This window comes from Artemia franciscana, chromosome 11 (genome assembly GCF_032884065.1).
Source record: "Artemia franciscana chromosome 11, ASM3288406v1, whole genome shotgun sequence".
Lineage (NCBI taxonomy): Eukaryota > Metazoa > Arthropoda > Branchiopoda > Anostraca > Artemiidae > Artemia > Artemia franciscana.
In genome coordinates this window covers 10,393,546-10,418,549 of record NC_088873.1, presented here as the reverse complement: position 1 = coordinate 10,418,549, position 25,004 = coordinate 10,393,546, and the positions used below count along the sequence as shown (strand labels likewise).

The window sequence follows — 25,004 nt, the reverse complement described above, 5'->3', positions numbered from 1 at the left end:
GTGCTTAAAGTGTTACTGCAATTTTCTTTTTCCGATCATCAAGACGTTGGTGACATCAATTATTTCAGTTTCAAAGAACAATAATTTGACTGCTCATGGTTGAAAGAATCATTCACTTAAAAGGAAGGTGAGATATGTGCGGGATCTTGAATTTTTTTTCGATGTAGCTAAACTCCTCTGTGCGGAAACTAAGATGGGCTGCTACCAGTAACTCTTTTTTTTTGTAACATAAAGATTGGAGTCGGTTCAATGAAGTTAAACTCGGTGCCTGCAATTATTTTTTGCTGATGGTGAATAGGTAATCAGTAAAATTTAAAAACGTGATATTTTACTGGAATATATAGTATGAATTCTCGGGAAGCTATCGAAGGGAAGACATCCGGTTTTCACCCTATTCTCTTTAGGGAGAAAAAGTGAGGAAGATCTAGCCAAAGTTTGTGTCACATACAAGGAGATAGTGTAAAATTGGCAGTTGTGACGCAAAAAAACATGACTAAAAAGTATCAGTATCTCATAGTTTTAAATCTGATTTGAACAACTACGTAAATGCCTTAATCAAGTGAGATCTTGTGCTGTCGATTCTTGAAGACACATTGAGTTTTGTTTCGTGTCTTATTGATTAGGAAGGTGACAAGACATGGAACACAAAGCTTGTGTAAGTAATAAGAAATTGTGAATTCATACCATCATATGTGGCATTTTTCTGATAATAAGACCTTGTAAAGTGGCCTGATAAGCAAATATCCTTTGAACCTGAGAAGAATCAGTGCAGCACTACCAATATCACGCTTATCTTTTATCATAACATTTTCGTGATTGTGATTCGAAAAGAAGTACCTGATTTTTTTTTACGTTTTATACAAAACAATACAAAGTTTGCTTTAAACGAAGGTCTAACATCTAAAACTAATCGCGCAAATATCCAAATATTAATATTAAATTAAAGAAAGAAGTAGTCATGTAACATAATTTCTAATCCTTGCTGCAAGAAATAATTGCAAAAATGATACACTGTACGAATCACAGTAATAAAATAGGGAACTAGTATACATCTATTCTGCAGACAGACAGACAGAAAGGATAGCCCCTGCCCTTATGCGGTTAGATTGGCTCTTTCCGTCGTAAAAATAGATTTCTTTTGCGTTTGGTCCCTTCCCCCAACCTAAGGGTCAGACCTGTGTGTATTAACTATATATGTTTGGGAAATAATCTTTTTTGTCCTGTAAGCTGTGCAAGTGTTTCTTATTTTTTACATGTAAAAGTATGGCTAAAACAGGCTAGTAGAAAATCTTTCTTAAAAAAAGATTCATCAATTGTTCGGATAAATATGTTATCATTTATCCCCTCTATTAACTGGTTTTTATGGCACTTAGTATTTACCAAGTGACATATAGCGATCGCGAATTCTGTCGGTCTGTCCAGGTTTGGTAGTTTGGGCATTTCCAGATAAGCTAGGACGATGAAATTTGGCGGGGTATCAGGAACCAGACCAGATCAAATTAGACATAATCGTTTCGCCAATTCGACCATCTGGGTGTGTGTGTGTGTGGGGGGGGGACGATTTATTCGGAAAAATTAGAATTATTTGAGGTATTTTTAACTTACGAGCGGGTGATCGGATCTTAATAAAATTTGATATTTAGAAGGATATCGTGTCTCAGAGCTCTTATTTTAAATCCTGACCGGATCCAGTGACACTGGGGGGAGTTGGAGGGAGAAACCTGAAATCTTGGAAAACGCTTAGAGTGGAGAGATCGGGATGAAACTTGGTGGGAAAAATAAGCACAAGTCCTGGATATGTTGCAATAACCGGAACGGATCCACTCTCTTTGGGGGAGCTGGAGGGGGTTAATTATAAAAAATTAGAAAAATGAGGTATTATTAACTTACGAAGGAGTCACCGTATCTTAATGAAATTTCATATTTAGAAGCAACTCGTAACTAAAATCTCTTATTCTAAATCCCGACCGAAGCCAGTGTCATTGGGGGGAGTTGGGGGGGACCGGAAATCTTGGAAAACGCTTAGAGTGGAGAGCTCAGGATGAAACTTGATAGGAAGAATAAGCACTAGTTCTAGATACGTGATTGACATAACTGGATCAGATCCCCTCTCTTTGGGGTAATTGGGGGGGACCTAATTCGGAAATATTAGAAAAAATGAGGTATGTTTAACTTACGAACAGGTGATTGGATCCTAAGGAAATTTGATATCTAGAAAGACGTTATATCTCAGAGCTCTTATTTTAACTCCTCACAGGATCCGATGACATTAGGGAGGAGAAAACAGGAAATCTTGGAAAATGCTTTGAGTGGAGAGATCGGGATGAAACCTGGTGGGTAGAATAAGCAAATGTCTTAGATACGTGATTGACGTAATCAGACTGGATCCGCTCTCTTTGGGGGAGTTAGGGGGTCCCGTGCTTTGATGAGTTCGGTGCTTGGATGTGCTAGGACGATGAAAATTGGTAGGCGTGTCAGGAACCTCCACGAATTGACTTGATAAAGTCGTTTCCCCGATTTGACCATCTGGGGGCTAAAGGGAGAGGAAAAATGAGGTATTTATAACTTACAAGTAGGTGATCGGATCTTAATGAATTTTGATATTTAGAAGGACCTCGTGTGTCAGAGCTCTTATTTTAAATCCTAAACGGCATTAAGCCAATGATTTTCCTTTTAAATCAATCTATTGATTCTGAGAATTTTGCTCGAGCTCATGCCATATGAGCTCTTGGCTCTTCCGACCTCGTCAGAAGTGCCATATAAGCTCTTAGCTCTTGTTTCGAATGTATGTTCAATATTTATCTTCTTTGTTTTGGACTATTGGCAACTTTATTCAAGTTGAAATAATACCATTAGGTTAGGTCCTAGTTCAAAAATACATGGAATATAACAGGTAATAAATTTGGTAAAAATAAGGATTTCTCAGTTTGATCGTTGATTCATTCCTGTCAAGGACTAAAGTGTAATTGTATTAAGCAGTAACACAACTGCTTTGCAGTCAACACCATAGAGTAGGTTTGCCCTCACTATCGACTTTTGTATGCTTATCTTTGCTTGCAAGCTAATTTCTCGACGGATCCAGAGATGTTTGCGAAGCTGAGTGAAAACTGCTAGAGCTCTAGATATTCTTCTGTAAACATCTTGATCACATCCTCCCTTTGAATCCACCTCGGATTCCAGGTAAACGAAACTCAACCTTTTCAAGAGGGAGACCATTAAAAGTTGGCTGGTAGTTTGTAGTGATATTCAAATCAAGAACTTTTATTTTCTTATCGGTTATTCGAAGGCTGAGAAATGTGCCACTTCAAGCAATTTCTGGGCTGAGTTTGGGTCTGACGCAGCGCAAGTAAAGAGTATCGTAGGTAGCGCAAGTAAAGAATTAGGCTTCAGTGTATTACTTGATTTTTTTTTCAGGCTACTTCGTATTTGAGTTGTAGAAACTTTGGAGGGACCTATTAGATTGGAAAATGAAAGTTATTAGATTGGAAAACCGTAATTTATACATGGGTCTGGGAAATGAGGTAATCTGCGATCTTTTGTCTCGAAGCGGGCTAGATGTTAATGTGAAACGCTCGAGGATGTTGAACTAAATCAAATCGCACTATGTGCATGCGGGTTGTCAAAAGGGTGTATCAGCAATATCTTAGGAACGACATAGGGTATTAATTTAAAACTTTCATGGGATGTTGAACTAACCAAAACACACTATGTACATGCTACTGCCGTTGCTAGACTACTAGGACTCCTCTTTCTGCTACTAATACTACTACTGTGACAGTGAACACGACCGCAGCTACTTGCGACTGACTGCTACTACTACAACTATCGAGCAAAATCAAGAGTTTAAATGTGTCCAGATTATCTAAATGGGAATATCTCAGGAACCGAATAGGGTAATAAGCTAGAACCTTTAAAAGAGGTTGGGGGGGGTGTGAAATTAAATAAAAAAGCATTATTTGTGTCCACACTCTTGTTAAAAAGACGTCTGTTCAATATCCTAGGAACGGCTAAGGATATTACGTTGAAACTTTTAGGGCGCGTTGTTGGGGACGGTGAACTAAGTGAAAAGAGGCTATTTGCATCCAAGGTTGTCAGAAGGGTGTCTCCACGATCATAGGAAATGCTAAGTTTACTAGGTTGAAACTTTCAGGGCCTGTTGAAGAGGAATGATGAACTACGTCAAAAGAAACCATGTTCATCCAGCTTGTCGAGGTATCAAGGACCACAATTTCTATGTAGCTTATTGTTTGATACAGAAGCATTTAAAAAAGAAAAATACTTATAGCTGCTCTTCGACAATTCCTCTAGAAAACATCTACTATATCTTCCTCAACCTATCAATGCATCCACGTTTTAGGGTCACGCTTAAATATTGTTTTTACAATGGTTTTTAGTGCGAAGGAATATCTTCCTAACTTTTCAACTGCAAAAAAGTCCCCTACATTTTGGACGTTCTGTTTTTAATGTATTCACTGGATTCATCTTCCTGACTAATATTGCAAACTAGGCAAGAGATGGTATTCACTTGGTCGATTTTCTCATTACTAAGCATCACTTATTCATTCTGATTTATTAAAAACTTACGTTACTGAGTTTTCTTAACACAGAATGTCAACTTTTTTACTGAGCGTCAATTAATTTGAAGTGCTTATCTGGTATACCATGTAAGAGTAGGACTTTAACTAGACCTGTTTTATTAGCTGAACCAAATGCCTGTTCACAATCTATCAAACAGTGGTGACGAACTGTAAGGAGCGACCTGGCTCAATAGTAATCGAAACTAAAAAACGGAATTTTGATGCCAACAGATACATCAAAAGAATCAGATTTTATGCTGATTTCAAATATATAAGTTTAATCAAGTTTAGTTTTACCCATCAAAAATTACGAGCATGAGAAAAGTTGCATTATTTTCGAAAAAAAGAAGCAAACGCTCGCTAAAAGTCATAGAATCTTAATGAAAATCACACCATCAGATTCAGCATATCAGAGAACCCTACTATAGAAGTATCAAGCTCCTCTATGAAAAATGTGGAATTTTGTATTTTTGCCAGAAGAAAGATTACGGATGCGTGTTCGTTTTTTCCAGGGGTGATTATATCGACCCAGTGGTCCTAGAATATTGTGAGAGGGCTCATTCGAACTGAAATTAAAAGTTCTAGTACCCTTTTTAAGTGACAAAAAAATTGTAGGGCAACTAGGCCCCCTCTCATGCTCCTTTTTATCTAGTCACCGGATGAAAATTTTCAGATAGCCATTTTGTTCAGCATCAAAATATCTAATAATTGCGTCTTTGAGGATGACTGAATTCCCAACGGTCCCAGGAGGAAGGACTGCAAGTCATGAACTTTGCCCATTGTTTACATATAGTATTGATTATTGGGAAGTATATAGATGTTTTCAGTTTTTTTGTGGGGGGGGGGGGGGTTGGGGGAGTAGGTTACGTCGGAGGATCTTTCCATGAGGGAAGAGAATTTTCCATGAAAAGGGCTTCGTATTTCCCAGCGTTAATTAAAAAATGATCAGAAATTAAATAAAACACCTAGTTTTATGTACTGAAAATAAGGATCAACATTAAAACGAACAGAAATTATTACGGATATGATGAGTTTTCCCCTTCGTTAATACCTCGCTCTTTACGCTAAAGTTTTTTTTTTACTTTCAAAGAGCTATTTTTCTAATTAAATGGCCTTTGTGATTCAGGGTTTACTTTTAAAACGTCGGAACGAAATTCGAACTTTAGCGTAAAGAGCGAGGGGGTGAACCCCTCATACACGTAATAATTTCTTTTTGTTTTGATGTTGCTCCTTACTTTCAGTTGAAAAACTTGTTAAAAAAAATAAATAAAACTCAGGACTAAAGTGCTCTGATGATTCAAACACTTAAATTTTACAAGTGTGAAAGATTTGTTAATGAATTCTCTTCCCAAAACCGCGGGTTCTTCGCTTAATACCTTCTGTTCCACGTCTTAATGCGATAACCTCAATTATACACAGTAATTTACTACTTTTATAGATGAAGCTAATTCCTTTATAATTACTACACTCACACTTATCACCTTTCTTACAAAGGCGTTTTATTAAAATCACTACGTTTAAAAAAAGCATTTATCAAAAACCTCTACTGTCGTAAACCACCCTGTTTCTAAAACCCATTTACAAATATTTTATCATATAATTATTTACTCCAAAACTCAAATATTGGTTCCACAAGCCTTACAATGTGTCAATTCTTTTAGAACCACATCTAACTCCTCCATAGAAAATAAATCTCTCTTCACTCCTACATTATAGAAAGAAAAACTTCTGTACCATTTCCTTCAACTAGATCACAATTTAACTCATACTTTACACAGACATTGGGACAATGTCTTTCTTTAATAGCGTGCACCTACGTTTTTGTTATTCTTGGCAATTTGTCTCACGACCTTCAATTCAAATTCCTTAATTCGTACTTCGTGTCTTGTCTAATTCCCTATTATCGTGAGGTTTCCCACTCGGAAATTTCTTATGCTCTAACAAGCTTAATGTATTTTTGCTAATTTCCATAACTACTTTTTTAGCTTTCAACATTGAGACATCTGCTACTTCGCGAAGTATTTTCCAAAAAAAAATCCTAACAACAGTTCTACTTTACCATATTCTTAACTCCCTAGCTTCATTTCTTGGAACCTTCCTCTCAAATTCTCATTTTGGAGTGTATTAACGCCATAAAGTAAGTTGTTACTCTTCCTAAATTTCACCTCTAAACTATTTCTAGATGTTACTAGATAGAGATGGGGACCAATCGAGTACCAAGTTAGCTTAAGGGGCATTACTGACCACGTTGCGTATCAGTTTCAATTAGACTAATGTGCCCCCTAATAACTGAAGTCTTGTCATTGCTATTTTCCTCCTCTAAAGCAAATTGAACCAAGCTGGGATACCATCTATGCGCGATGGCATTTATTGCCTGAAGGGTATTTGCCCCCCACCCTCCGCTCAGAATAAAAATAAGGTTTTGTTGTATTTTCATTGAAAAATACCTTGTTTCTGGCATTTTCATTAGAATTATAAAAAGGAAAATTTCCTAATAAAATTTCCTAATAAAAATACTACAATTCTATCAGGGATTGTGTTTATCTGTTGTTGCTAATGTATGTGAATGCATCCAAGTGACTATGCTTTGTCAGTTTGCTCCACTGGAGCACGAACCACTGTGACTAATATCTTCCACCTCTTAACCAAAAAGCGTGCCACTAGAATTTTATTATAAATATCATCCCAATCTAACAAAGGCTTAGAAGCTTCCCTCAATATAATTCATATCGACCATTCAAAGACTCAACAAACACACACACAAAACAATAATTAAAAGACCCAAACATTAAGAGATTTTAAGAGACCCTCCCCCTTCCAATAGAAAAAATAAAAATAGGACAATACAATACATTAAAAATTCCAAATATACATTTGAAACCAAGCCACAAGAAAAGTTAAACAATCTCCACACCCCTCACAACAAACATTTCTAACCCAGGCTAGGGTCACCTGTCCCCATCTTCCATCAAAAAAAAAAAAATATAAACATAAACAACAAGACATTAGAAAAAATTATTTTGAAAATTCCAAACGAGTGACATTTTCGAGCTGACTTAGGTAGGTTATTCCCAACGATATAACAAGCAATTAATGGATTAAAGTCAGACCTGAGCGATGGAGTAAATAAAATGTTAATATTCCCTGATTTGCGAAGGTGATGCGTAGACCTGTCAGTAATGAAAGAAGGAGTAGTTTGAAGGACTGTGGGGACATCCCCATGAAGTTGATGAAAAGTGAATGACGCGCACGAAAAAATGTAGAGATACTGCAAATCAAGTAACGGGCTAGTTGGATTAGTTGTAGAAAAAAATGTTTCCTGTATAAGCCTTCTTGCCTAATCATATAATTTAGATAGCGGTTTCACAAAAGAAGAAAAAGTTGACATCCATACACTAGGGCAATAAGTGGCTTTTTAGTGTTTTAGTTTCCTCAGAATCCCAAGACTCCTTGAGATCTTCATATTAATTAGTCCAATATGATGCTTCAATGAAAGGTTTCCATCGAGAAGAGTACCGAGAAATCGGAAATACCGATCCTTAGGTCTAGTGAGAGAGCCCCTTGAAAGCTGTATATCAGTTAACTCAGGGCACGCCAGAGAAATACGGGAAAAAATTAAAAACTTGACTTGGCAGCACTTTGGGCGAGACAATTATCATCGAACCAAAGAACGACTCTCAAAAAGCTCCACTAATTTGGGAAGCATCTCAGACTCAGTTCCTACTGAGCTGCTGACGAAGCTTGCCTTGCATTGACTACTGAAACCCCGTCATGTAATCCCCACAAACTAGCTGAATCGCAGGGTTTGTCATGGCATTTGCGTCTGTTGACATAGATTCCAGTAAGGTCAAATCCATGTCTCTTGCTATTTTACCCTCAACTTAGAGAAGATTGTCAGGGGTAATATATAATTCTTGAAACGCGAATTGAAGTATGTGGCAATCGTGACGAGTGTGACCTGAACAAGGCCTATAAGCCTAGAAGGTATTTTATCTAGCCAAGCCTTTTTCAGGTCCTTAGCAACATGAGTCCCCACTAAACATAGTATGCGAACAGGCTATGCCAACTTCTGGATACAGCTGTGCATGCTGTTTATCAGCATAGATGGGTCAATGGATTGAATACATTATTCTGCTTCTCGACCATTTACGAACAATTTTCTCCGTTTTGATCTTTTCTGCTAGATGATCACCGGCTGATACCAAAAAAGCCGAAATAATGTCGTTTTTGGTATCGAAATTTATGTTTCAATATTGATATTTGGTGCGATGTGTCGATATCGATATTCAATATCGCCCAACACTACCTATAATATAATAACAAAGCAAGGCGAGTTTAAAGATTCCACAGAAATAGTGAACTACCCAATGCTCAAAATTCAGCGCAATGCTGTCATTTACTAGGCTGACTCTCGACCCTAGGCTTTGCTAGGGGGACTCTCCTCAGGGTCCCCCTGCGTTGCTGTTTGCAGTCACAATTCAGGTTTTGCGAATTTTTTTAAGTTATACTAGAAGTCAAGGGGCAGGAATTTCCATCTGGCTATTGAGCCATTAGAAAAAAAAATCTTTTTATCCAGGTTCCAATGCCTCATCTATATATATAAAAATAAGTTGTCTGTGTGTCGAGTGACGTCATGTTTGTGTATTGACTGACGTCATGTTTGTCAACTGACGAAATTACAGACCGGGACATCGGGACACAAATGACGACCGGGACATAGGGAATATAAATGACGACCGGGATACTCAAAGAGAAAGCGACCGGGACACAAGGAATGTTCTATTAGCAATCACCATCAACAAAGCACCGGGACACAAACGACGACCGGGACACAGGGAATATAAATGACGACCAGGACACTCAAAGAGAAATTACAGACCGAGACACCGGAACACAAATGACGACCGGGACAAAAATGACGACCGGGACACAGGGAATATAAATGACGACCGCGACACTCAAAGAGAAATTACAGACCGGGACACAGGGAAATAACAACAACGGGGACGCCGGGGGGCACAGGGGGATATATAAATGACGACGGGGACACAGGGAATGTTCGATTAGCAATCACCATCAACGAAGCTCAAGGGCAATCATTAGAATAACGAGCTATAGATCTGAACACAGATTGTTTTTCCCATGGACAATTATATGTTGCATGTTCAAGAGTCGGTAAACCTGACAATCTATTTATATGCACAAACAATGGGACAGCCAAGAATGTTGTATATTCGCAAGTTTTACGTAGTTAAAAATATATATATATCTATCTATATTCACAGGTGGGACACAGGGACACAACTACAATGGCAAGTAACGACTTACGCGCGCGGGGGGGCGCAAAGCGCCCCCACCAACTAGGTGTTGGGGTGGCGCGAAGCGCCACCCCAACAGCTAGTATTCTAGAAACTATTGTACGTTGACGGAATTCAAAGTCACTATTTGGGATGTACGCAGTCGGAGAAATACACAGCTGAGGAACATGTTAAGTGCCAAGGACAGTGAAATTGAAATCTGATATGTGGAAACTTACAAAACTATATATCTTGAAAAAATAATAAAAACTGTGAATTGAATTTGCAATAAAAGACATCCTTAAGCAGCTTTTGGAAGCAGGGAGTGCAAAATATAATAAGCTAAATAAGTAAAACATTAACCTTAAAACAAATAGAACCAAACAACCTAAGGTTTACCTTTCCTTTGGAGGTATAATTTTCTTTGGAAATCAACCGACTGATAATATTTGAATTTCTACGGTGAACAGCGTTATCAAATTTAACAAATTAGGTCTGTTGATTCATTTTCAGTGGCAACACCGACGAAAATATGATACTGTATTCTCTTGAAAATTTCCTATTGTTCAGAAGACTAAAACAAAAATCTCGGTTTTCGGTTATAAAAAGACATAAGATGGGTCCAAGTAGCAAAATATGTTGTTATTTTGATGTCCTTGGTGCTCAAGAATATGAAGACTTTTTTTTCGTTTCCAATTTTGGTTGTTAATATATATCGATTTGTTGCTCAGGCAGACCATTCCCTCCCCCTCTTCTCCTGTGTTTGGCCAGTCGGTAAGAACAATTCGCTTAATAAAATGTCTGGCACAAAAAAAGCTATTTATTAACTTTAAGAGTTCACAACTGTTAGTATAATAATTTTGTCGTGTTTTTAACCGGTTTTGTTACGGCAAAAAAAAAAACAGATAATTCTTCCTCATTTTTTAAGTTTGTTTTTGGAACGGCTGGTATATTTCCCCGAATTTGGATGTAACCCTTGCTTACTTACTTGCTTTTGCTTACTTCCCTCTTGTTGGTGCTATTTAGCATCACGCTGTAATGCTACCCATCTCTAACGAGAAATGCTCCAAATTCTTAAGGTCGCTCTTTAAATTGTTAGAAGAGATATTCCATTTTTTCCCGACAAGTCAAGGACAATTTTCCGTAAGAAGTTAATTTGTAATTGGCCTAGTTGGAACATTGTACATAAGGCATACTGGAAAAGTTTCAGGGAGACATGACATCATACCTGACCCTTGTCAGTCTTGTCACTTATCGTAGGAAGATGTCACATTGTCAAGCGATGTAAGGTATGTACATATCGAAAAAGCGCGCACACTAGAAAGGTTTCCCAAATAACATCTTACTTTATATTATTGGTAACATCGGCAAAGTTCAGTCAATCACTAATTTGAAGACAATGATATGGCACTATAGAACGGGTAGTAAGTGTCTCCGAAAAGAGGGCAATCTAACCTGGAATGCCAACATGCTTTCAACAATCAAAGTGAAAATACCTCTTTTTTATTTTGTCCCTGAGGGCAAGCAATTATTGTGATCAGTTTAAAAAGACGAATTTTATATATAATTTGATAAGAATACTCTAGTCTGTGCCACGGCTGGGGGATCCAATTGAAACTTTTTTAGGGGGGATAGAGATTCAGTCGTCATACAGTTAATAAAGGGTTTTTCTCAGTCTCACGGAGTAGTTTATGGGGCTATTTTAAGGTGACGTTTGTTGAAGGACGCTGGATTTTGGAAAACTTGACGTTCGGCATGGTAATTGACGATGGTTGTGGCCTACATCAGTGAGTTAAATCACAAACTCTCAAATAGCCGCCTACATAGTGGCATTGCAATTTTATTCTTAAATGGGCGCCAGAGTAGTACACACTCTAATCAAAGTAGAAACTCATGATGACAGATCTGTGAGAAATCCAAAGGACACCGGAGTAAAAGCTTACTTTCATTTGTAACTCTCTCCAGGGAGTAATGGGATTTTTAAGCTTCATTGTCTCTTAAAAGGAGTACCTTGCTTCTTTATTTTATTTGCTGCTGAATTTTATAAGAATGAACTTAGAAAGGTAGAAAAATTTCTTTGCAAAAAGGAATAGTGTGTGTGTGGGGGGAGGGGGGGGGGGGCTAAAAAGAAAGTAAACTGATGGTTAAGTAATTCCAGCTTCTTCTTTGCTCATTCTTAATTATGCTATTTTCAAGAGGATTTGGGCTCTTTGAATAAGTGTGTTGTTTTAAATTGAAGCCACAATCAAAACGGAAAAAATCATTTTCTATTAAAGTTTTGGGTGAAATACTAACCAGTTCAGCTATCAGAATCAATTGCTGTTCCTTAGAATATTCGTATCTTTTGCTGTTATTAAAATAATTATGAATAAATTTTTCCTATAATGACATGACAAACTCATTTCTGTCTGAGTTTTTTTCTTTTCCTGTAAAATGGCACGCGCCCCCTTTGTGATTGCAACAGCCAGATTTATGCAGTTTTGTCTTGATTCAAAAACACATATTCATACAAAGACGGCGCTTTGAGATTTAGATGAATTTACCTGCATCATATTTTCATTTATATTCTACCTACCCAATATACAGGCAGATACAAAAAGAGAGGGGATGTTTCAGGTGCACTCTTTCCCCTAAATATTAAGATTTCTCCCGTCGTTTGTTATATTCTTAGTAAATTTGCCTTTGTTCTTATTTATCCCTTGCCCTTCCTCAAAACTAATTTTCAGATACGTGAAAGTCAAGAAATTTAAAATCAATGTTAAAGAGTATGGGTAACTTCTTATAGTGAGAACTGGAACTAGTGCCGACAAAAAAAAAAAAAAAAAAAAACTGTCAACGCTACTTAGTTTTGCGACACTTGAATTTCGGCGTAATAATAAGAATAATTATTTATTTGCTTTTTATTATAGGCTTCACGGCTCCATCACAGATGATGCTTTGCCGCTAGTCCTGGTAATTACCTCATTTTCCAACACTGAGGTATTTGTTATACTTTCTCTTGAACGCGTCAAGGGAACGATTTTCCGGGATTACCTCTGCCGGCAATCTATTCCACGTGGCAACCAATCGCTGGGCAAAACTCGTTTTCAGATATTTTTGGCGGGTAGTACCCAACTCAAGGTGGTCCTGACGACTGTTCTTCAGCGAGTTGATCGCAAGGGTTTAGTTCCATCAGGAACGAGCTTTGATAGCTCCTCGGATGGAGGGTTATACATGTACCTGTAGAAAACCGACATGGACGCCACGTCTAGGCGTTCTTGGATCAACTGTGGGGTTTTAGCTTTCGTGTTGCCAGAGGTTGCTGAACGAACTGCTCTATTTTGGATTTACTGGAGTTGAGCGATGTGGCTTTTATATGCACCAGCGAAGAGAGAACATACATACTCCATGACAGGTCTGATGCACGGAATGAAAAGTGGCAAAATACTCATCAGGGAGAAGACTTTTGCATCTTAGGATAACTCCTAGCTTCTTGAAGCAAGAGGATCTAATTTTACTGAGATGCTCAGTCTATGAGAGATCCGATGAGAAATTAACTCCAAGTAGGCGCAGTGTATCAAATTGCGTTATTGTCTCTCCTTTGAAGACGAAATCAGGATGAGCCCTCAAATTACGCGCCTTAAAAATTAGGAGCTCTTTTGTTTTCGAAGCGTTAAAACTTACAATCCATGCATCTGCCCACGTCTTAATTCTCTTCAGGTCAGCCTGAAGCTCCTTGTAGGACATACTGGGATCTTCGTCTTTTCCCATTTATATTTTTGTTGTGTCATCAGAAAAGTGGTGAGGTTTCTTCACAAGGTTGTCCCCTAGGTCGTTTATGAACACTAAGAAAAGAGTTTGCCCAAGAACACTTCCTTGGGGTACTCCTGATAAGACTAGGTGTTATTTTAATATGAAGCCATCGAGGACAGCTTGCAATGATCGTTGACGAAGAAAGTCAGCAAACACCTCATATAGTCCACCATCAGTTCCATAGGCTTTCAGTTTAAAAAGAAGTCTCTTGTGCCATACACGATCAAAGGCTTTTGCGATGTCAAAGGAGAGAAAGTGAATATCGTGCCCCTGAGAAAAGAGCTCAACCCACTCTTGATACTGTGCAATCAGACAATCTAATGTAGACCATTTTCTGGGAAAACCGTATTGTGTCTGCCAACAACAGATGTGGCTCAAGGTATTGATTAAAAGTCTTATTAATGACATTTTCATAAACTTTACCTACACAGGACAGCAGACTTATGGGACGAAACGATCTTACATTAGTAAGATCGGACTCTGCCTTTGGAACAGGGACCACGTAAGCAGTTTTCCAGGCTTTCGAGCACGATCCCGCTGCAAAGCATTTTCAATACAGAGAGGCGAGAGGACTAGAAAGTTCAGGGGCACATTTTTTAAGGATGATATTGGGAATCATGTCAGGTCCTGAAGCTTTGATGACATCCAGCTGGCTTAGCGTTCTGTGCACCATACTAATAGTTATGCTAACGCTGGTGATTTTTGCATTGGTTCGTCGCGGGAAGGGGGGAGGGGCACTTTGTCTTCATCAAGTTGAGAGAGCTTTGAAAAGGCTTGTGCAAGAGCATCTGCCTTTTCCTGGCCTGGCTGGATCATCGTCCCTTCAACATGAAGCGAGGGAATGATCTTGATTTAGGTGACACGGTAGAGCTTCTTTGACGACCCTTCACCCCCGCTTTGCAGGGGCACTTTTCAGTTTGTCTACAAACCTGTGTTTGTAATCGGCTCTAGCTTGACGTGCAGCTTTAACATACTCATTTTGAGCGCTAACAAAAACAGCTCGGTCCTCGTCGGATTCAGCCGAACGCCATTTCTTGTGAGCCTTTTTTCTGGCCCTGGTTGCCTTTCTACAACCAGCATTGAACCAAGGCTTATCTCGAGATGAGACTTTTACTGTTTTTGATGGGACGAATTGCACAATGGCTTCTGTCATCGCTTTTTCGTAAAATGCCGCTGCTTTATATGGGACTTCTTTTAAAAATGTACTCCACGGCTTTGCCGATAAGAAGTTTCGCACAGACCATCCCAGTGTGTTTGGTGATACTGCCTGATGATCCGCTCGTGCTTTAAAAATTGAGGTATTTTGAGATTTCCACGAGTTATTAACAGCCACATGGTCGCTGGCAAAAGGATATCTTTCAACACTAAAGGAATCTGAATGATCGGTTAAGAAGAGATCAAGCAGAGATGATCCATGAGATGATCTACGCCATATGCAAGACTCAGGTCTAGCAGAGCGACGCCTTCTGCATCAGTCGTACGAGTTTTCAGCCAGTGGCCATAATGAATGTTGCCTGACAGAAGTTTCTCCTGACAGTTTTCAGCCTGACAGAAATAACGATTACAAAGCTTAAAAAAATGGCAAGTGTTACCAAACGCTAGATGGTGTTGATTTTTTTTGTCGACGCTAGCGCCAGTTCCCACTCTTACAAGCTACCTTTACTCTTTGGTCAATGCTACAAACCACTCCTAATCCAAGACAAACAAAGAAAATACTGTAAAGACATTATTGTTTGGAATGTCAATGTTAATAAAAATCAGGTATAAAATAATTTTAAAAAGGAAGTGTCAATAAATGTTAGCACTGAATTAATAAAAGTAAGAATACTGATTCATAGCCAACGAACCACATAAAAAAAAGGTTTAACAGATAATAAACCTACAATCTTGAATTACGAAAATAATGGGTCCTAAAAACTCAGACTTTTGTTCCACCTTGTTTGCTGTCTTGTTCTGAAAGCTGAAAGAGAAAAGAAGATATATCAAAAGACGATACGGTTTAATTATGTTTCTACACTTCCGATTTTACATAGCCGCCGTTTCGACAAAATAAGGATTACAAGAGGAAGCAAATTATTCCGCTTGCAATGACCAGTTAAATACTAGCCATGACTCAGTAAGAAATTTACCATATCTTTAAATAAACTATTTTACAAAGATCTTTACTACCAATTCACAATAAAGTTTCAACACCATTCATGTTAAAATCGTTTCTTCTTTGATTACTTGGAGACAATAATGCGTAGCCTCAACGCCATCTATGCTAAATCCAGGGTGATTGCGGTTGAGTTTGATTCTTTGCTGTTAATGGGATAAAGCTTCTGCATTACTTTGAGGTTTGTTTCATATTGATTTCTACACTCTAGAGATAGATTTTTAGCTAAGGAGAATTTGAGAGACCTTCTCCAGTTCCTAGTATAGGTCTTTTTCTCTGGATGTTTTTATCAGCGCCATCTCTTTTCTCATATTGACCAGCTCGCCATCTACATCGCTTTTTTCATATAGCAATATTTTTCTGGCTTTTCATATAGCGCCGGTCTATAGTTGCCAAGTATCTGTCTTCCAAAAGTCCGCAGATTAATTACACTGATTCGTTTATCTTTTACATTTGGAGAAACCTTTCATTCAGTGCTGATTTTTTCTCAGAACAAGCAGAAGAGGGGAAGGAACCCCCCGGAAGTGCCGTATTGTACCCGCCGGTATTCAGTTACCCGTAAATTGCGGGGAATAGGTGAGGGGGTCCTTACGCTTCCCTTGTTCTTGGGTTATTTCAGTAACTTGGGTATTCATTCAGTGCTTGGTGCGTGGATTTGAAATATACTTTCTTCAGATTATTATTAACCTGTCCTATAGGTAGCAACTTGTGGTTGCTGGCGAACTGATTGTGGAATAGTGAAACAACAGTATACACGAGCTTTCTGAGAAATGGCTGGTGATCCATGTCTCAGATGTAAGAAAAACGTTACAAGAGCTCAAGGCGGAATTCAATGTCGTACCTGCACGAAGTGGTTACATTTCTCCTGTGCATCCGTCACCTACAGCAAAGAAGCTACTGAAAAATTATTGGGGAAGTGGCAATGTCATCGATGCAAAGAAGTAACTAACACACCAAAAGTCGCGACAGTCGGAACTCCGAACAGCCAAAGGCAGCACAATCAAGGCTCCATTACTGTATCTACTACTTCAACGCAGTCTTTAGACAACAATGAACCCTCGATCATCGGTGAAAGTCCTTTGGTTCACGAAACCCCTACCATATAATCTCGTAGCGAACCTTGCAGTTATTGCCACGGCCAGACAGAAACCAGCACATCATTTCGCTGTTTTTTCTGTAGTGAGTGGGAGCTTGCCTCTTGCCGTGGAATAAACTCTGATATTGTCCTTTCGATGAAACTTCATGACCCAAAATCAATCTTGTTTCGATACGAATGTTCATCCTGCTCCAAGCGGAATGTAGCCCATCTGCAGCTACAAGTTAGGACAATGGCAGATCGCACGAAAACCGTCAATCCAAATGAACAGTGACGATCAGCCCTAAATTCTGGCGATCAAGCACTGTATTCCCATGTGGCTCAAAATGGAGCAGCCGGTCTTGGTGCAAGTATACCAACTGCAGCCTACGTGACCAACCCAATCGAATCGCTTCTATTAAATGAAAAGGAGAAGCAATTGCGGGAAGAAAAACGACGTAACTTAGTCATAGCGGGAATTCCTGAGTCTGATAATCTTAATGGAATAGAGTCACAAGTAATCATTGAACTTTGCCGAAAGAACAGCTTAGGAGCCACCTTAGAAATCGATGACTTTATTGAGACTAGGCGACTAGGAAGAACAAGAGAAAATGACAAACCAAGAAAGCTCCTTGTAAAGCTCCGAGATGACGCTTCAACTTTGGCAAAACGAAATACCATTCTGAAAATGCCAGAATTTTGCGAAATTCTACAGATCCCCAGACCCTCTGTGAGATCTACATAGGGCCTGATCTTACACGACTCCAGCTACAGACTCAAGCAGAAAGAAGGAATCTCAAAAGAATTGAAAATGCCATCCATGAGCGAGTAGCAACAGATCAAACACAACAATAGCAACAAAGAACCATAGACAAAACAGTGAATAATATGTTACTTGACTACTACCGCCTGACACCCCCACCATCAACTCTACAAATAATAACCATGAAAAGGCCAGGAATCCGCAACCCACCGTTATGTGAGCTGTCGCCTTCTTGGTGCCAATTCTACAGAAACATACCTCCACCATATAATCTGTCAAAAGGGGAGCAAGACCAACAAAGCTCCAGCCCAGCGTTCTGCAACTTGAGGAGCCCACCTGACAATCACCACGACAACCTGCAAAAAGGGAGGAAAACAGGTAAATCCCAAACCAAATCGACTCTGTCAAATAACCTTCTACCCGGAAAGGGACTCCCCTGGCCACAGCAAATCAAAACAAATCCAAAATGCGTCATCACCACCTCCACCTCAATAAATACTCAAGGTCTAAGTCTAGAGACTCATGAATCTTCTTCCTGCAATCTGGAAAGAGGGAAAAAGAAAACAGTTTTTAATACGAAGCCAACCCAAACTTACCGCTTTCCAACAATAGCCCTGTCGAATGTTCGCTCTCTCAACAACAAGACAGAAGATATGGAAGTTTTCTTAAGGAAACGCGACATTGACGTCATGTGTATGACAGAAACATGGATTTCGTCTTCGGCTTTGGCCATTATCGACGGGTACTCCTGTTACATTTCCCCACGCTGCAGCGCATCAGGTGAGCCTATGACGCACGGTGGCTGTGTCGATTTCTACTGCAAAGAAAACATGCCTCACAGGATCCTGGATGTCTCAGTGCCAAAGACCCATGACATCGAAGTTTCATGGCTTTGGGCACGACCAAAAGGCCTACCTCGTCAAGTGTCGTCACTGATATATGCCACAGTATATTTCCCTCCAAGAGGACCATACCGGCGACAACTAGTGGAATATCTCCAACAAAGTTGCGACCTCATCAGAACTAAATACCCATATGCTGGAATCTTTCTTTGCGGGGACTTCAACGACCTGAAGCCGAACTGGATCGAGAGCTCTACAGCTCTTCGTCAAATAGTTAATGTAAAAAAAAGAGGAGAAAACACCCTCGATTTGATCTTCACTACACTTGGTGATTTCTACTTAGATCCCTCGGCGGAAGCACCACTCTCAACCAGAGACCACGCAACTGTTCTATTGCGACCAAAGTCAACAGTGGAACCTAGTAAACCAACCCAGTTCACTTACCGTCCGCTCACAGAGGAAGGCATAATTGGCTACAGAGAATGGCTCAACTCGGTATGCTGGTTCCGCCTTTTCAAAGACGAAAATGCAAACAGCATGACCGAACTCTTCTATGAGAAAACGTCTCGAGAGTACGAACGATTCTTCCCTGAGAAGCGAGTTACAATTAAGCCACAGAGCAAACCATGGGTTAACCCGAACAACCGGCGACAACTAGTGGAATATCTCCAACAAAGTTGCGACCTCATCAGAACTAAATACCCATATGCTGGAATCTTTCTTTGCGGGGACTTCAACGACCTGAAGCCGAACTGGATCGAGAGCTCTACAGCTCTTCGTCAAATAGTTAATGTAAAAAAAAGAAGAGAAAACACCCTCGATTTGATCTTCACTACACTTGGTGATTTCTACTTAGATCCCTCGGCGGAAGCACCACTCTCAACCAGAGACCACGCAACTGTTCTATTGCGACCAAAGTCAACAGTGGAACCTAGTAAACCAACCCAGTTCACTTACCGTCCGCTCACAGAGGAAGGCATAATTGGCTACAGAGAATGGCTCAACTCGGTATGCTGGTTCCGCCTTTTCAAAGACGAAAATGCAAACAGCATGACCGAACTCTTCTATGAGAAAACGTCTCGAGAGTACGAACGATTCTTCCCTGAGAAGCGAGTTACAATTAAGCCACAGAGCAAACCATGGGTTAACCCGAACGAACGATTCTTCCCTGAGAAGCGAGTTACAATTAAGCCACAGAGCAAACCATGGGTTAACCCGAACATAAAAGCTGCAATGAGAGAGCGAGACATGCTTTACAAGACAAAGCCCCATTGTGATGAATATAAACGGAACAGAAATATAGTAGTGAGACTACTAAAGCAAGCTAGGCGTCTGTATGGACACCAAATATTCGCTAGGTTGTCAGCCAGTGATCCAAGGAAGTTCCACACAACTGTACGGAAGTTAATGGGACAGCAGAAGTCAAAATCCATTCTGAAGGACGAGCAAGGAAAGAATTTAACCGCAGAAATAATTAATGCCCACTTCTCAAATATTTGCCGCCAACAGCCTCCCCCCAATACTTTACCACAGAATGGTCCGATTGAAACCATCCCTGTCATCACAGTTTCCCAGGTCCAAGAAAAACTCGAACACCTAGATATTAGGAAAGCCTCTTACCCCGGCGAAATTCCTATAAGGCTGATACACGCATGCTCCTCCTTCCTGGCCACGCCATTGGCTATGATGTAGAACCAGTGTCTACTGGAAGGCGTTTTTCTAGATAAGTTTAAAAAGGCATATATCACACCTATTCCGAAGAAAACATCACCGACCTCACCGTCAGACCTTAGGCCGATTTCGAAGACGCCCATCATCTCGAATGTCTTTGAAGACTTTATTCTACAGTGGCTACTATCAGAAGTAGAACATAAAATCGACCCTATGCAGTTCGGTTTTCGTCGAGGGCACAGCACAACACATTATCTGGTCAGATTACTTCATGATCTACTAGAGCATCTAGAAATTTCGGAGGCCCTTGCTGATATAATAATTTCTGATTTCGTGAAAGCTTTCGAACTCCTTGACCACGAGACTGTTATCAATGAAGCCCGTGCCCTGGAGGTCTCGCAGTTTCTGCTGTGCATAATCGAAAGTTTCCTTTCTGGTCGTCAACAGTGCGTACAACTTGAAAACGGGGAAGCATCCAACTTCCAAGACATCACATGTGGAGCAGCCCAAGGAAGCAAGCTAGGTCCCATCTTATTTGTCATTGTAATCAACCGACTGATGAGACAACATAAACAAAGGTACAAGTTCGCAGACGACTGTTCAATAAGTCTACTACGATTCCTTCCACAAACACACGACCAACTCGAGCCCCTGGTTGCAGAGCTTCGGGATCAAGCTGATCAAATGAAGCTCCAGCTAAGTCTTGAGAAAAGCTGTGTGTTGCGTGTCAACTTCCTAAAGAAGGAGAGCATTGACGAACCTGCACCTCTCCAAACAGAGAAATCAGTTAAAATACTCGGCATCACACTAAGTGACGATCTTAGGTTCGGAGATCACATCAACCAGATCACAGCAAAAGCAGCTGGTCTTCTAAAATCCTTTACAAATCTCAAAAGGTTTGGAATGACAGAACAACTCCTTCTTTCGTGCTACAAAACTTATGTAATGCCCATAGTCATGTATGGCTGTCCTGTGTGGCACCCATCGCTCACAGAGAAAGACAGAAGTCAGCTTGAAACAATTCAGACAAGAGCCTGCAAAATAATTCTTGGATCAAATTACAAAAACTACGAAGAAAGCTTGAGCGAACTCAGGCTCCCAACCCTGGATGAAAGGAGGCACGAAACACTGATGAAGTTTGGAGCTGACATCATGAAGTCCCCAACGCACCGAGATATCCTGCCTCAGTTTACTTCAGTGACTCACGCACACAAGACGAGGGTGGCAACTTTTAAAGAGGGAAAAGAACTGTTAGAATGCCCGCCTACACACTCAACGACAAGATTTTTAAACTCCTTCGTTCCATACTTCGTGAAGCACTACAACGACAATATCCTCAAATCGAAGTGATAGCTCATCATGTGTGTTCTTTATGTTGCGTCTTTTTGCGTTTTTCTATTTTCTTTTTTTGTTTGACGATACCCATGTTATTGCATTGTGATAAAGGGAAAGAATAAAGATTATTATTATACCGGCGGCAGCTGGGACCAAACCCCTACCCCATACTGCTAAGTAGAGATCAACCAACTGTGCCACGACAGGGCCAGAAGATTATTCGTTTTTGTGTTCATGTATGATTATTTCCAGACGTCAAAGGATAATTTCCACGCAATTCCTGGCTCTGAGGCAGCCGAGATCAAACCCCGAGTCCCGTGTCACCAGGCAGAAATAAATCCCACTGTGCTAACATATAGCATATAATTTATTCTCTTCTTCTTATTTGGATTATTATGGAGACGTTCTCCCATAACTTTATCACCAGAATCAACTTCCAGGTCCTGCGCCGAGTTTCAGCAGCAGAGATCAAAGTTTGTCCTATATTTACCAAAAAGAGAAGGAGAACATTTATTCTTCTCCTTGTTATGAAGACATTTTCACTTAACCGCAACACCAAAATTGAATTCTAGGCCCTCCGCTTCAGGAAAAATCGAACTCTGGGTCCCGGTTTACCAACCAGAGAGCAGTCCCACTGCGCCACTACAGGATCAAGATTTTGCCTTTTTCTTGTTTAGATTGTTACAAAAAAGCTTTCACATAATCTCATTACCGGAATCAAATTCTTCCCCTAGAGCGGGTTGTTGTAGGTGAGTTCAAATTCTTCAGTCCTGCATTACAGGCAGAGATCAATCCCACTACATCACTACAGGACAATCCCTATACAGTTTCTCCTTCTATCAAACACTTCGTGGTAATTGCTTGTAAGTAAGGAGCGATGCGGCGTAGAAGAATCTTTCTATAAAGAAATTTCTCATGGAGGAAGGTATTTTCAATGGCGGGAGAGCAATATTTCCCAGGATTACTTGAAAAATGATCAGAAATTAAATAAAAGAAAAAGGTTTTTTTTCAACTGAAAGTAAGGAGCAAGATTAAAACTTCAAACGAACATATATTATTTCGTCTATGCAGGGGGTCGCCCCTCGTCAATACCTCGCTCTTTACACTAAAGTTTTTTTAGCACTTCTAAAAGGGCTATTTGTTTTAATTAAACGGCCTTTGTGATTCAGAAGTAATTCTTAAACGAATTGGGATGAAATCCGAACTTTAGCGTAAATAGCGGGGTCTTGACGAGGGGGCTGCCCCCCACCCATATACGTAATAATTTCTATCCGTCTTAAGTTTTAATGTTGCTCCTTACTTTAAGTTGAAAAAACTTGTTTTTTTTTAATACAGCTAAGGACTGATAATGAAGCTCTAATCGTACGGCTTTAGCCATATCAAAGATGGAATTTTCAAATAAATAAAACATTGGTCCTGTCTCTGGCCAGCTTTAAAATTTAGCTAAATGTTATTATGAACAGGCAACCTAAGATATATCTCATTGTGAATAGGTTTACCGTTCCGAGAAATCGAGAAAAGACCAAAAAAGTCGTGTCCAATTGGTGAACACAACTTATGATTAGGTTCATTCTGGTCTCTTCTTATTGGATAGGGAAAACACTACAGATGAGAATGAGAGTGAATACAAAATTACTTCTACTCTTGAAAAATATTGCATCCGCACAATAGGAATAATGGAGAAAACAAAATAAAGGGAAAAAACTGCATAGTAATAATATTGATCGCATAGAAAAAGAAAGTTTACTTAGATCAAAAGCACAAATATGGTATGCACAGTTGCAGATTTTATGCATTGTAAAAAAGCTGCGAAGATCTGCACGGTCTTGACTGTGGTGTATGTAAATAAGCGCTCATGCAACACAGCCTTAGCCAGGAGGAGACAAGGCATCTATATAGAACTTCTAACTCGGGAGAGTCTCAGGTTTGTAGGGAGAATATTTCTGTATAAATAACAGAATACAATTTATTAACAACTTGTCGCAGAAAATCGCTCTTATATCCAGGCTCTTGATTCGTTTACGACGTTATCTTGAGGCGTATCTGACATAGTTGTCATCAACCAGGGACAGAAAAAAGTCCACAACTCAGTTTATTTCTATTTCATGAAACTATACTACCATCTACTTCCATAAAAATAAGATGGTTTATTTATAAGGTTCAGTTCACATGTATTCTTACAAAGACACCATGTCCATACATAATCATTATTAACCAATTATGCCTTACTTGTTCTTTTTTTATAAACAATCTGATTGGTTTAAATTGATAATATCTAGCTAAGCGCACACAAGTGTAAAACATTCTTTATGGCACAGCCCACCAGATATCTGCACAACAAGTAATAACTTCCAAAATAAAAGTGACGCCTTTTCTCCCCCGTATTTCTTAACTCTAGTTAGCCATAGAGGGCACTTAAATCAGACATTTTTTTTATGCGATAGAATATACCCCGTTTTTTCTTCGTTTCTTCGTCGTTTACCGCAATTCATTTACGTGCTGTGACATGGAAATTTTCTTGTCTTATCTTTGCCTTTGCCGTTGCTTCTCAACCTGGATGATACCGATACAATAAATTAGGAGTTGCAGCAAGTCTAAAGAAATTGAGCACTTATATACAAAGTAACCTTTTATTTACTAACTAATAGCTTTCAATCAAATGTACACAATGCCCACAATATAAATTCATCATGCCCATACAAAAATAAAAACTTAATAAAAGAAGAAGCACGAACCCAATCGATAGCTAATGAGATAATTAAGCTCTACTCATAAAAAGACTTATAAAAACGGTTAAAATTATTATCTACTAAAAAGGATCATTTGTTTTTTTTTTTTTGGGGGGGGGGTGATCACGATACCAAATAGGCTAAGAATGTACAGTCTATTCGAAGTCGTTTATGCCATCCCAATAAGGCAAGTTGAAAATTAGAAGAATCGCCATGTATATTTTTAGAGGAAGCAATATTAAATTCTCCCGTTGAAATTGTCCTATTTCTCGTTGCACACAATTTCATCTTCTTCTAGTAAGTTTATGTCAAATTTATCACACAAAAGCAATCTGTAATTTTATTCCTTTGTTCCTATGAATTTTCTGTTGAAATATAGAAACCGAATTTTTTTTACTAAAAAAAAAATTATTAATAATCTGAAAACTGGTAAATATGCAGGAAATATCAAACAGGTTCGTGGTAACGAACTATAAGTAAAGAGCAACACGGCCCACTAGTAACCAAATCTCTAAAAAACAGAATTTTGATAACAATAAATACTTAAAAAGAATTGAGTTTTTATGCTGATTCCAAATATATAAACTCATTAAGTTTAATGTTGCCCATTAAAAAGCAATGAGCCTGAGAAAATGTGTCTGATTTTAGTAAAAAGGGGAGAAACGCGCTTAAAAATTCAAGCGATTCCAATGAAAATCACACTACAAGAACATTCAGAATATTGGACACTCCTACTGTAGAGGTTTAAAGCTCCTATCTACAAAAATG

General features: G+C 39.2%; 1 protein-coding gene across 4 annotated transcripts in view; it reads right to left on the bottom strand.

Annotated features, from left to right (window-relative positions):
• Positions 1-15,392: 15,392 nt before the first annotated feature.
• Positions 15,393-25,004, bottom strand: part of LOC136032787 (solute carrier family 35 member E3-like) — a 48,989-nt gene continuing 39,377 nt past the window's right edge. For 2 of the 4 annotated variants that reach the window (XR_010618781.1, XM_065713153.1), the window contains exon 7: positions 15,393-15,626. Coding sequence is in view for 2 of the 4 variants with exons in the window: in XM_065713153.1 (XP_065569225.1) it covers positions 15,585-15,626 (42 nt within the window). In the remaining 2 variants the exon portion in view is untranslated. Of the gene's footprint in view, positions 24,061-25,004 lie in introns of all 4 variants that reach the window. The other 2 variants (XR_010618782.1, XM_065713154.1) reach the window with 1 other exon arrangement.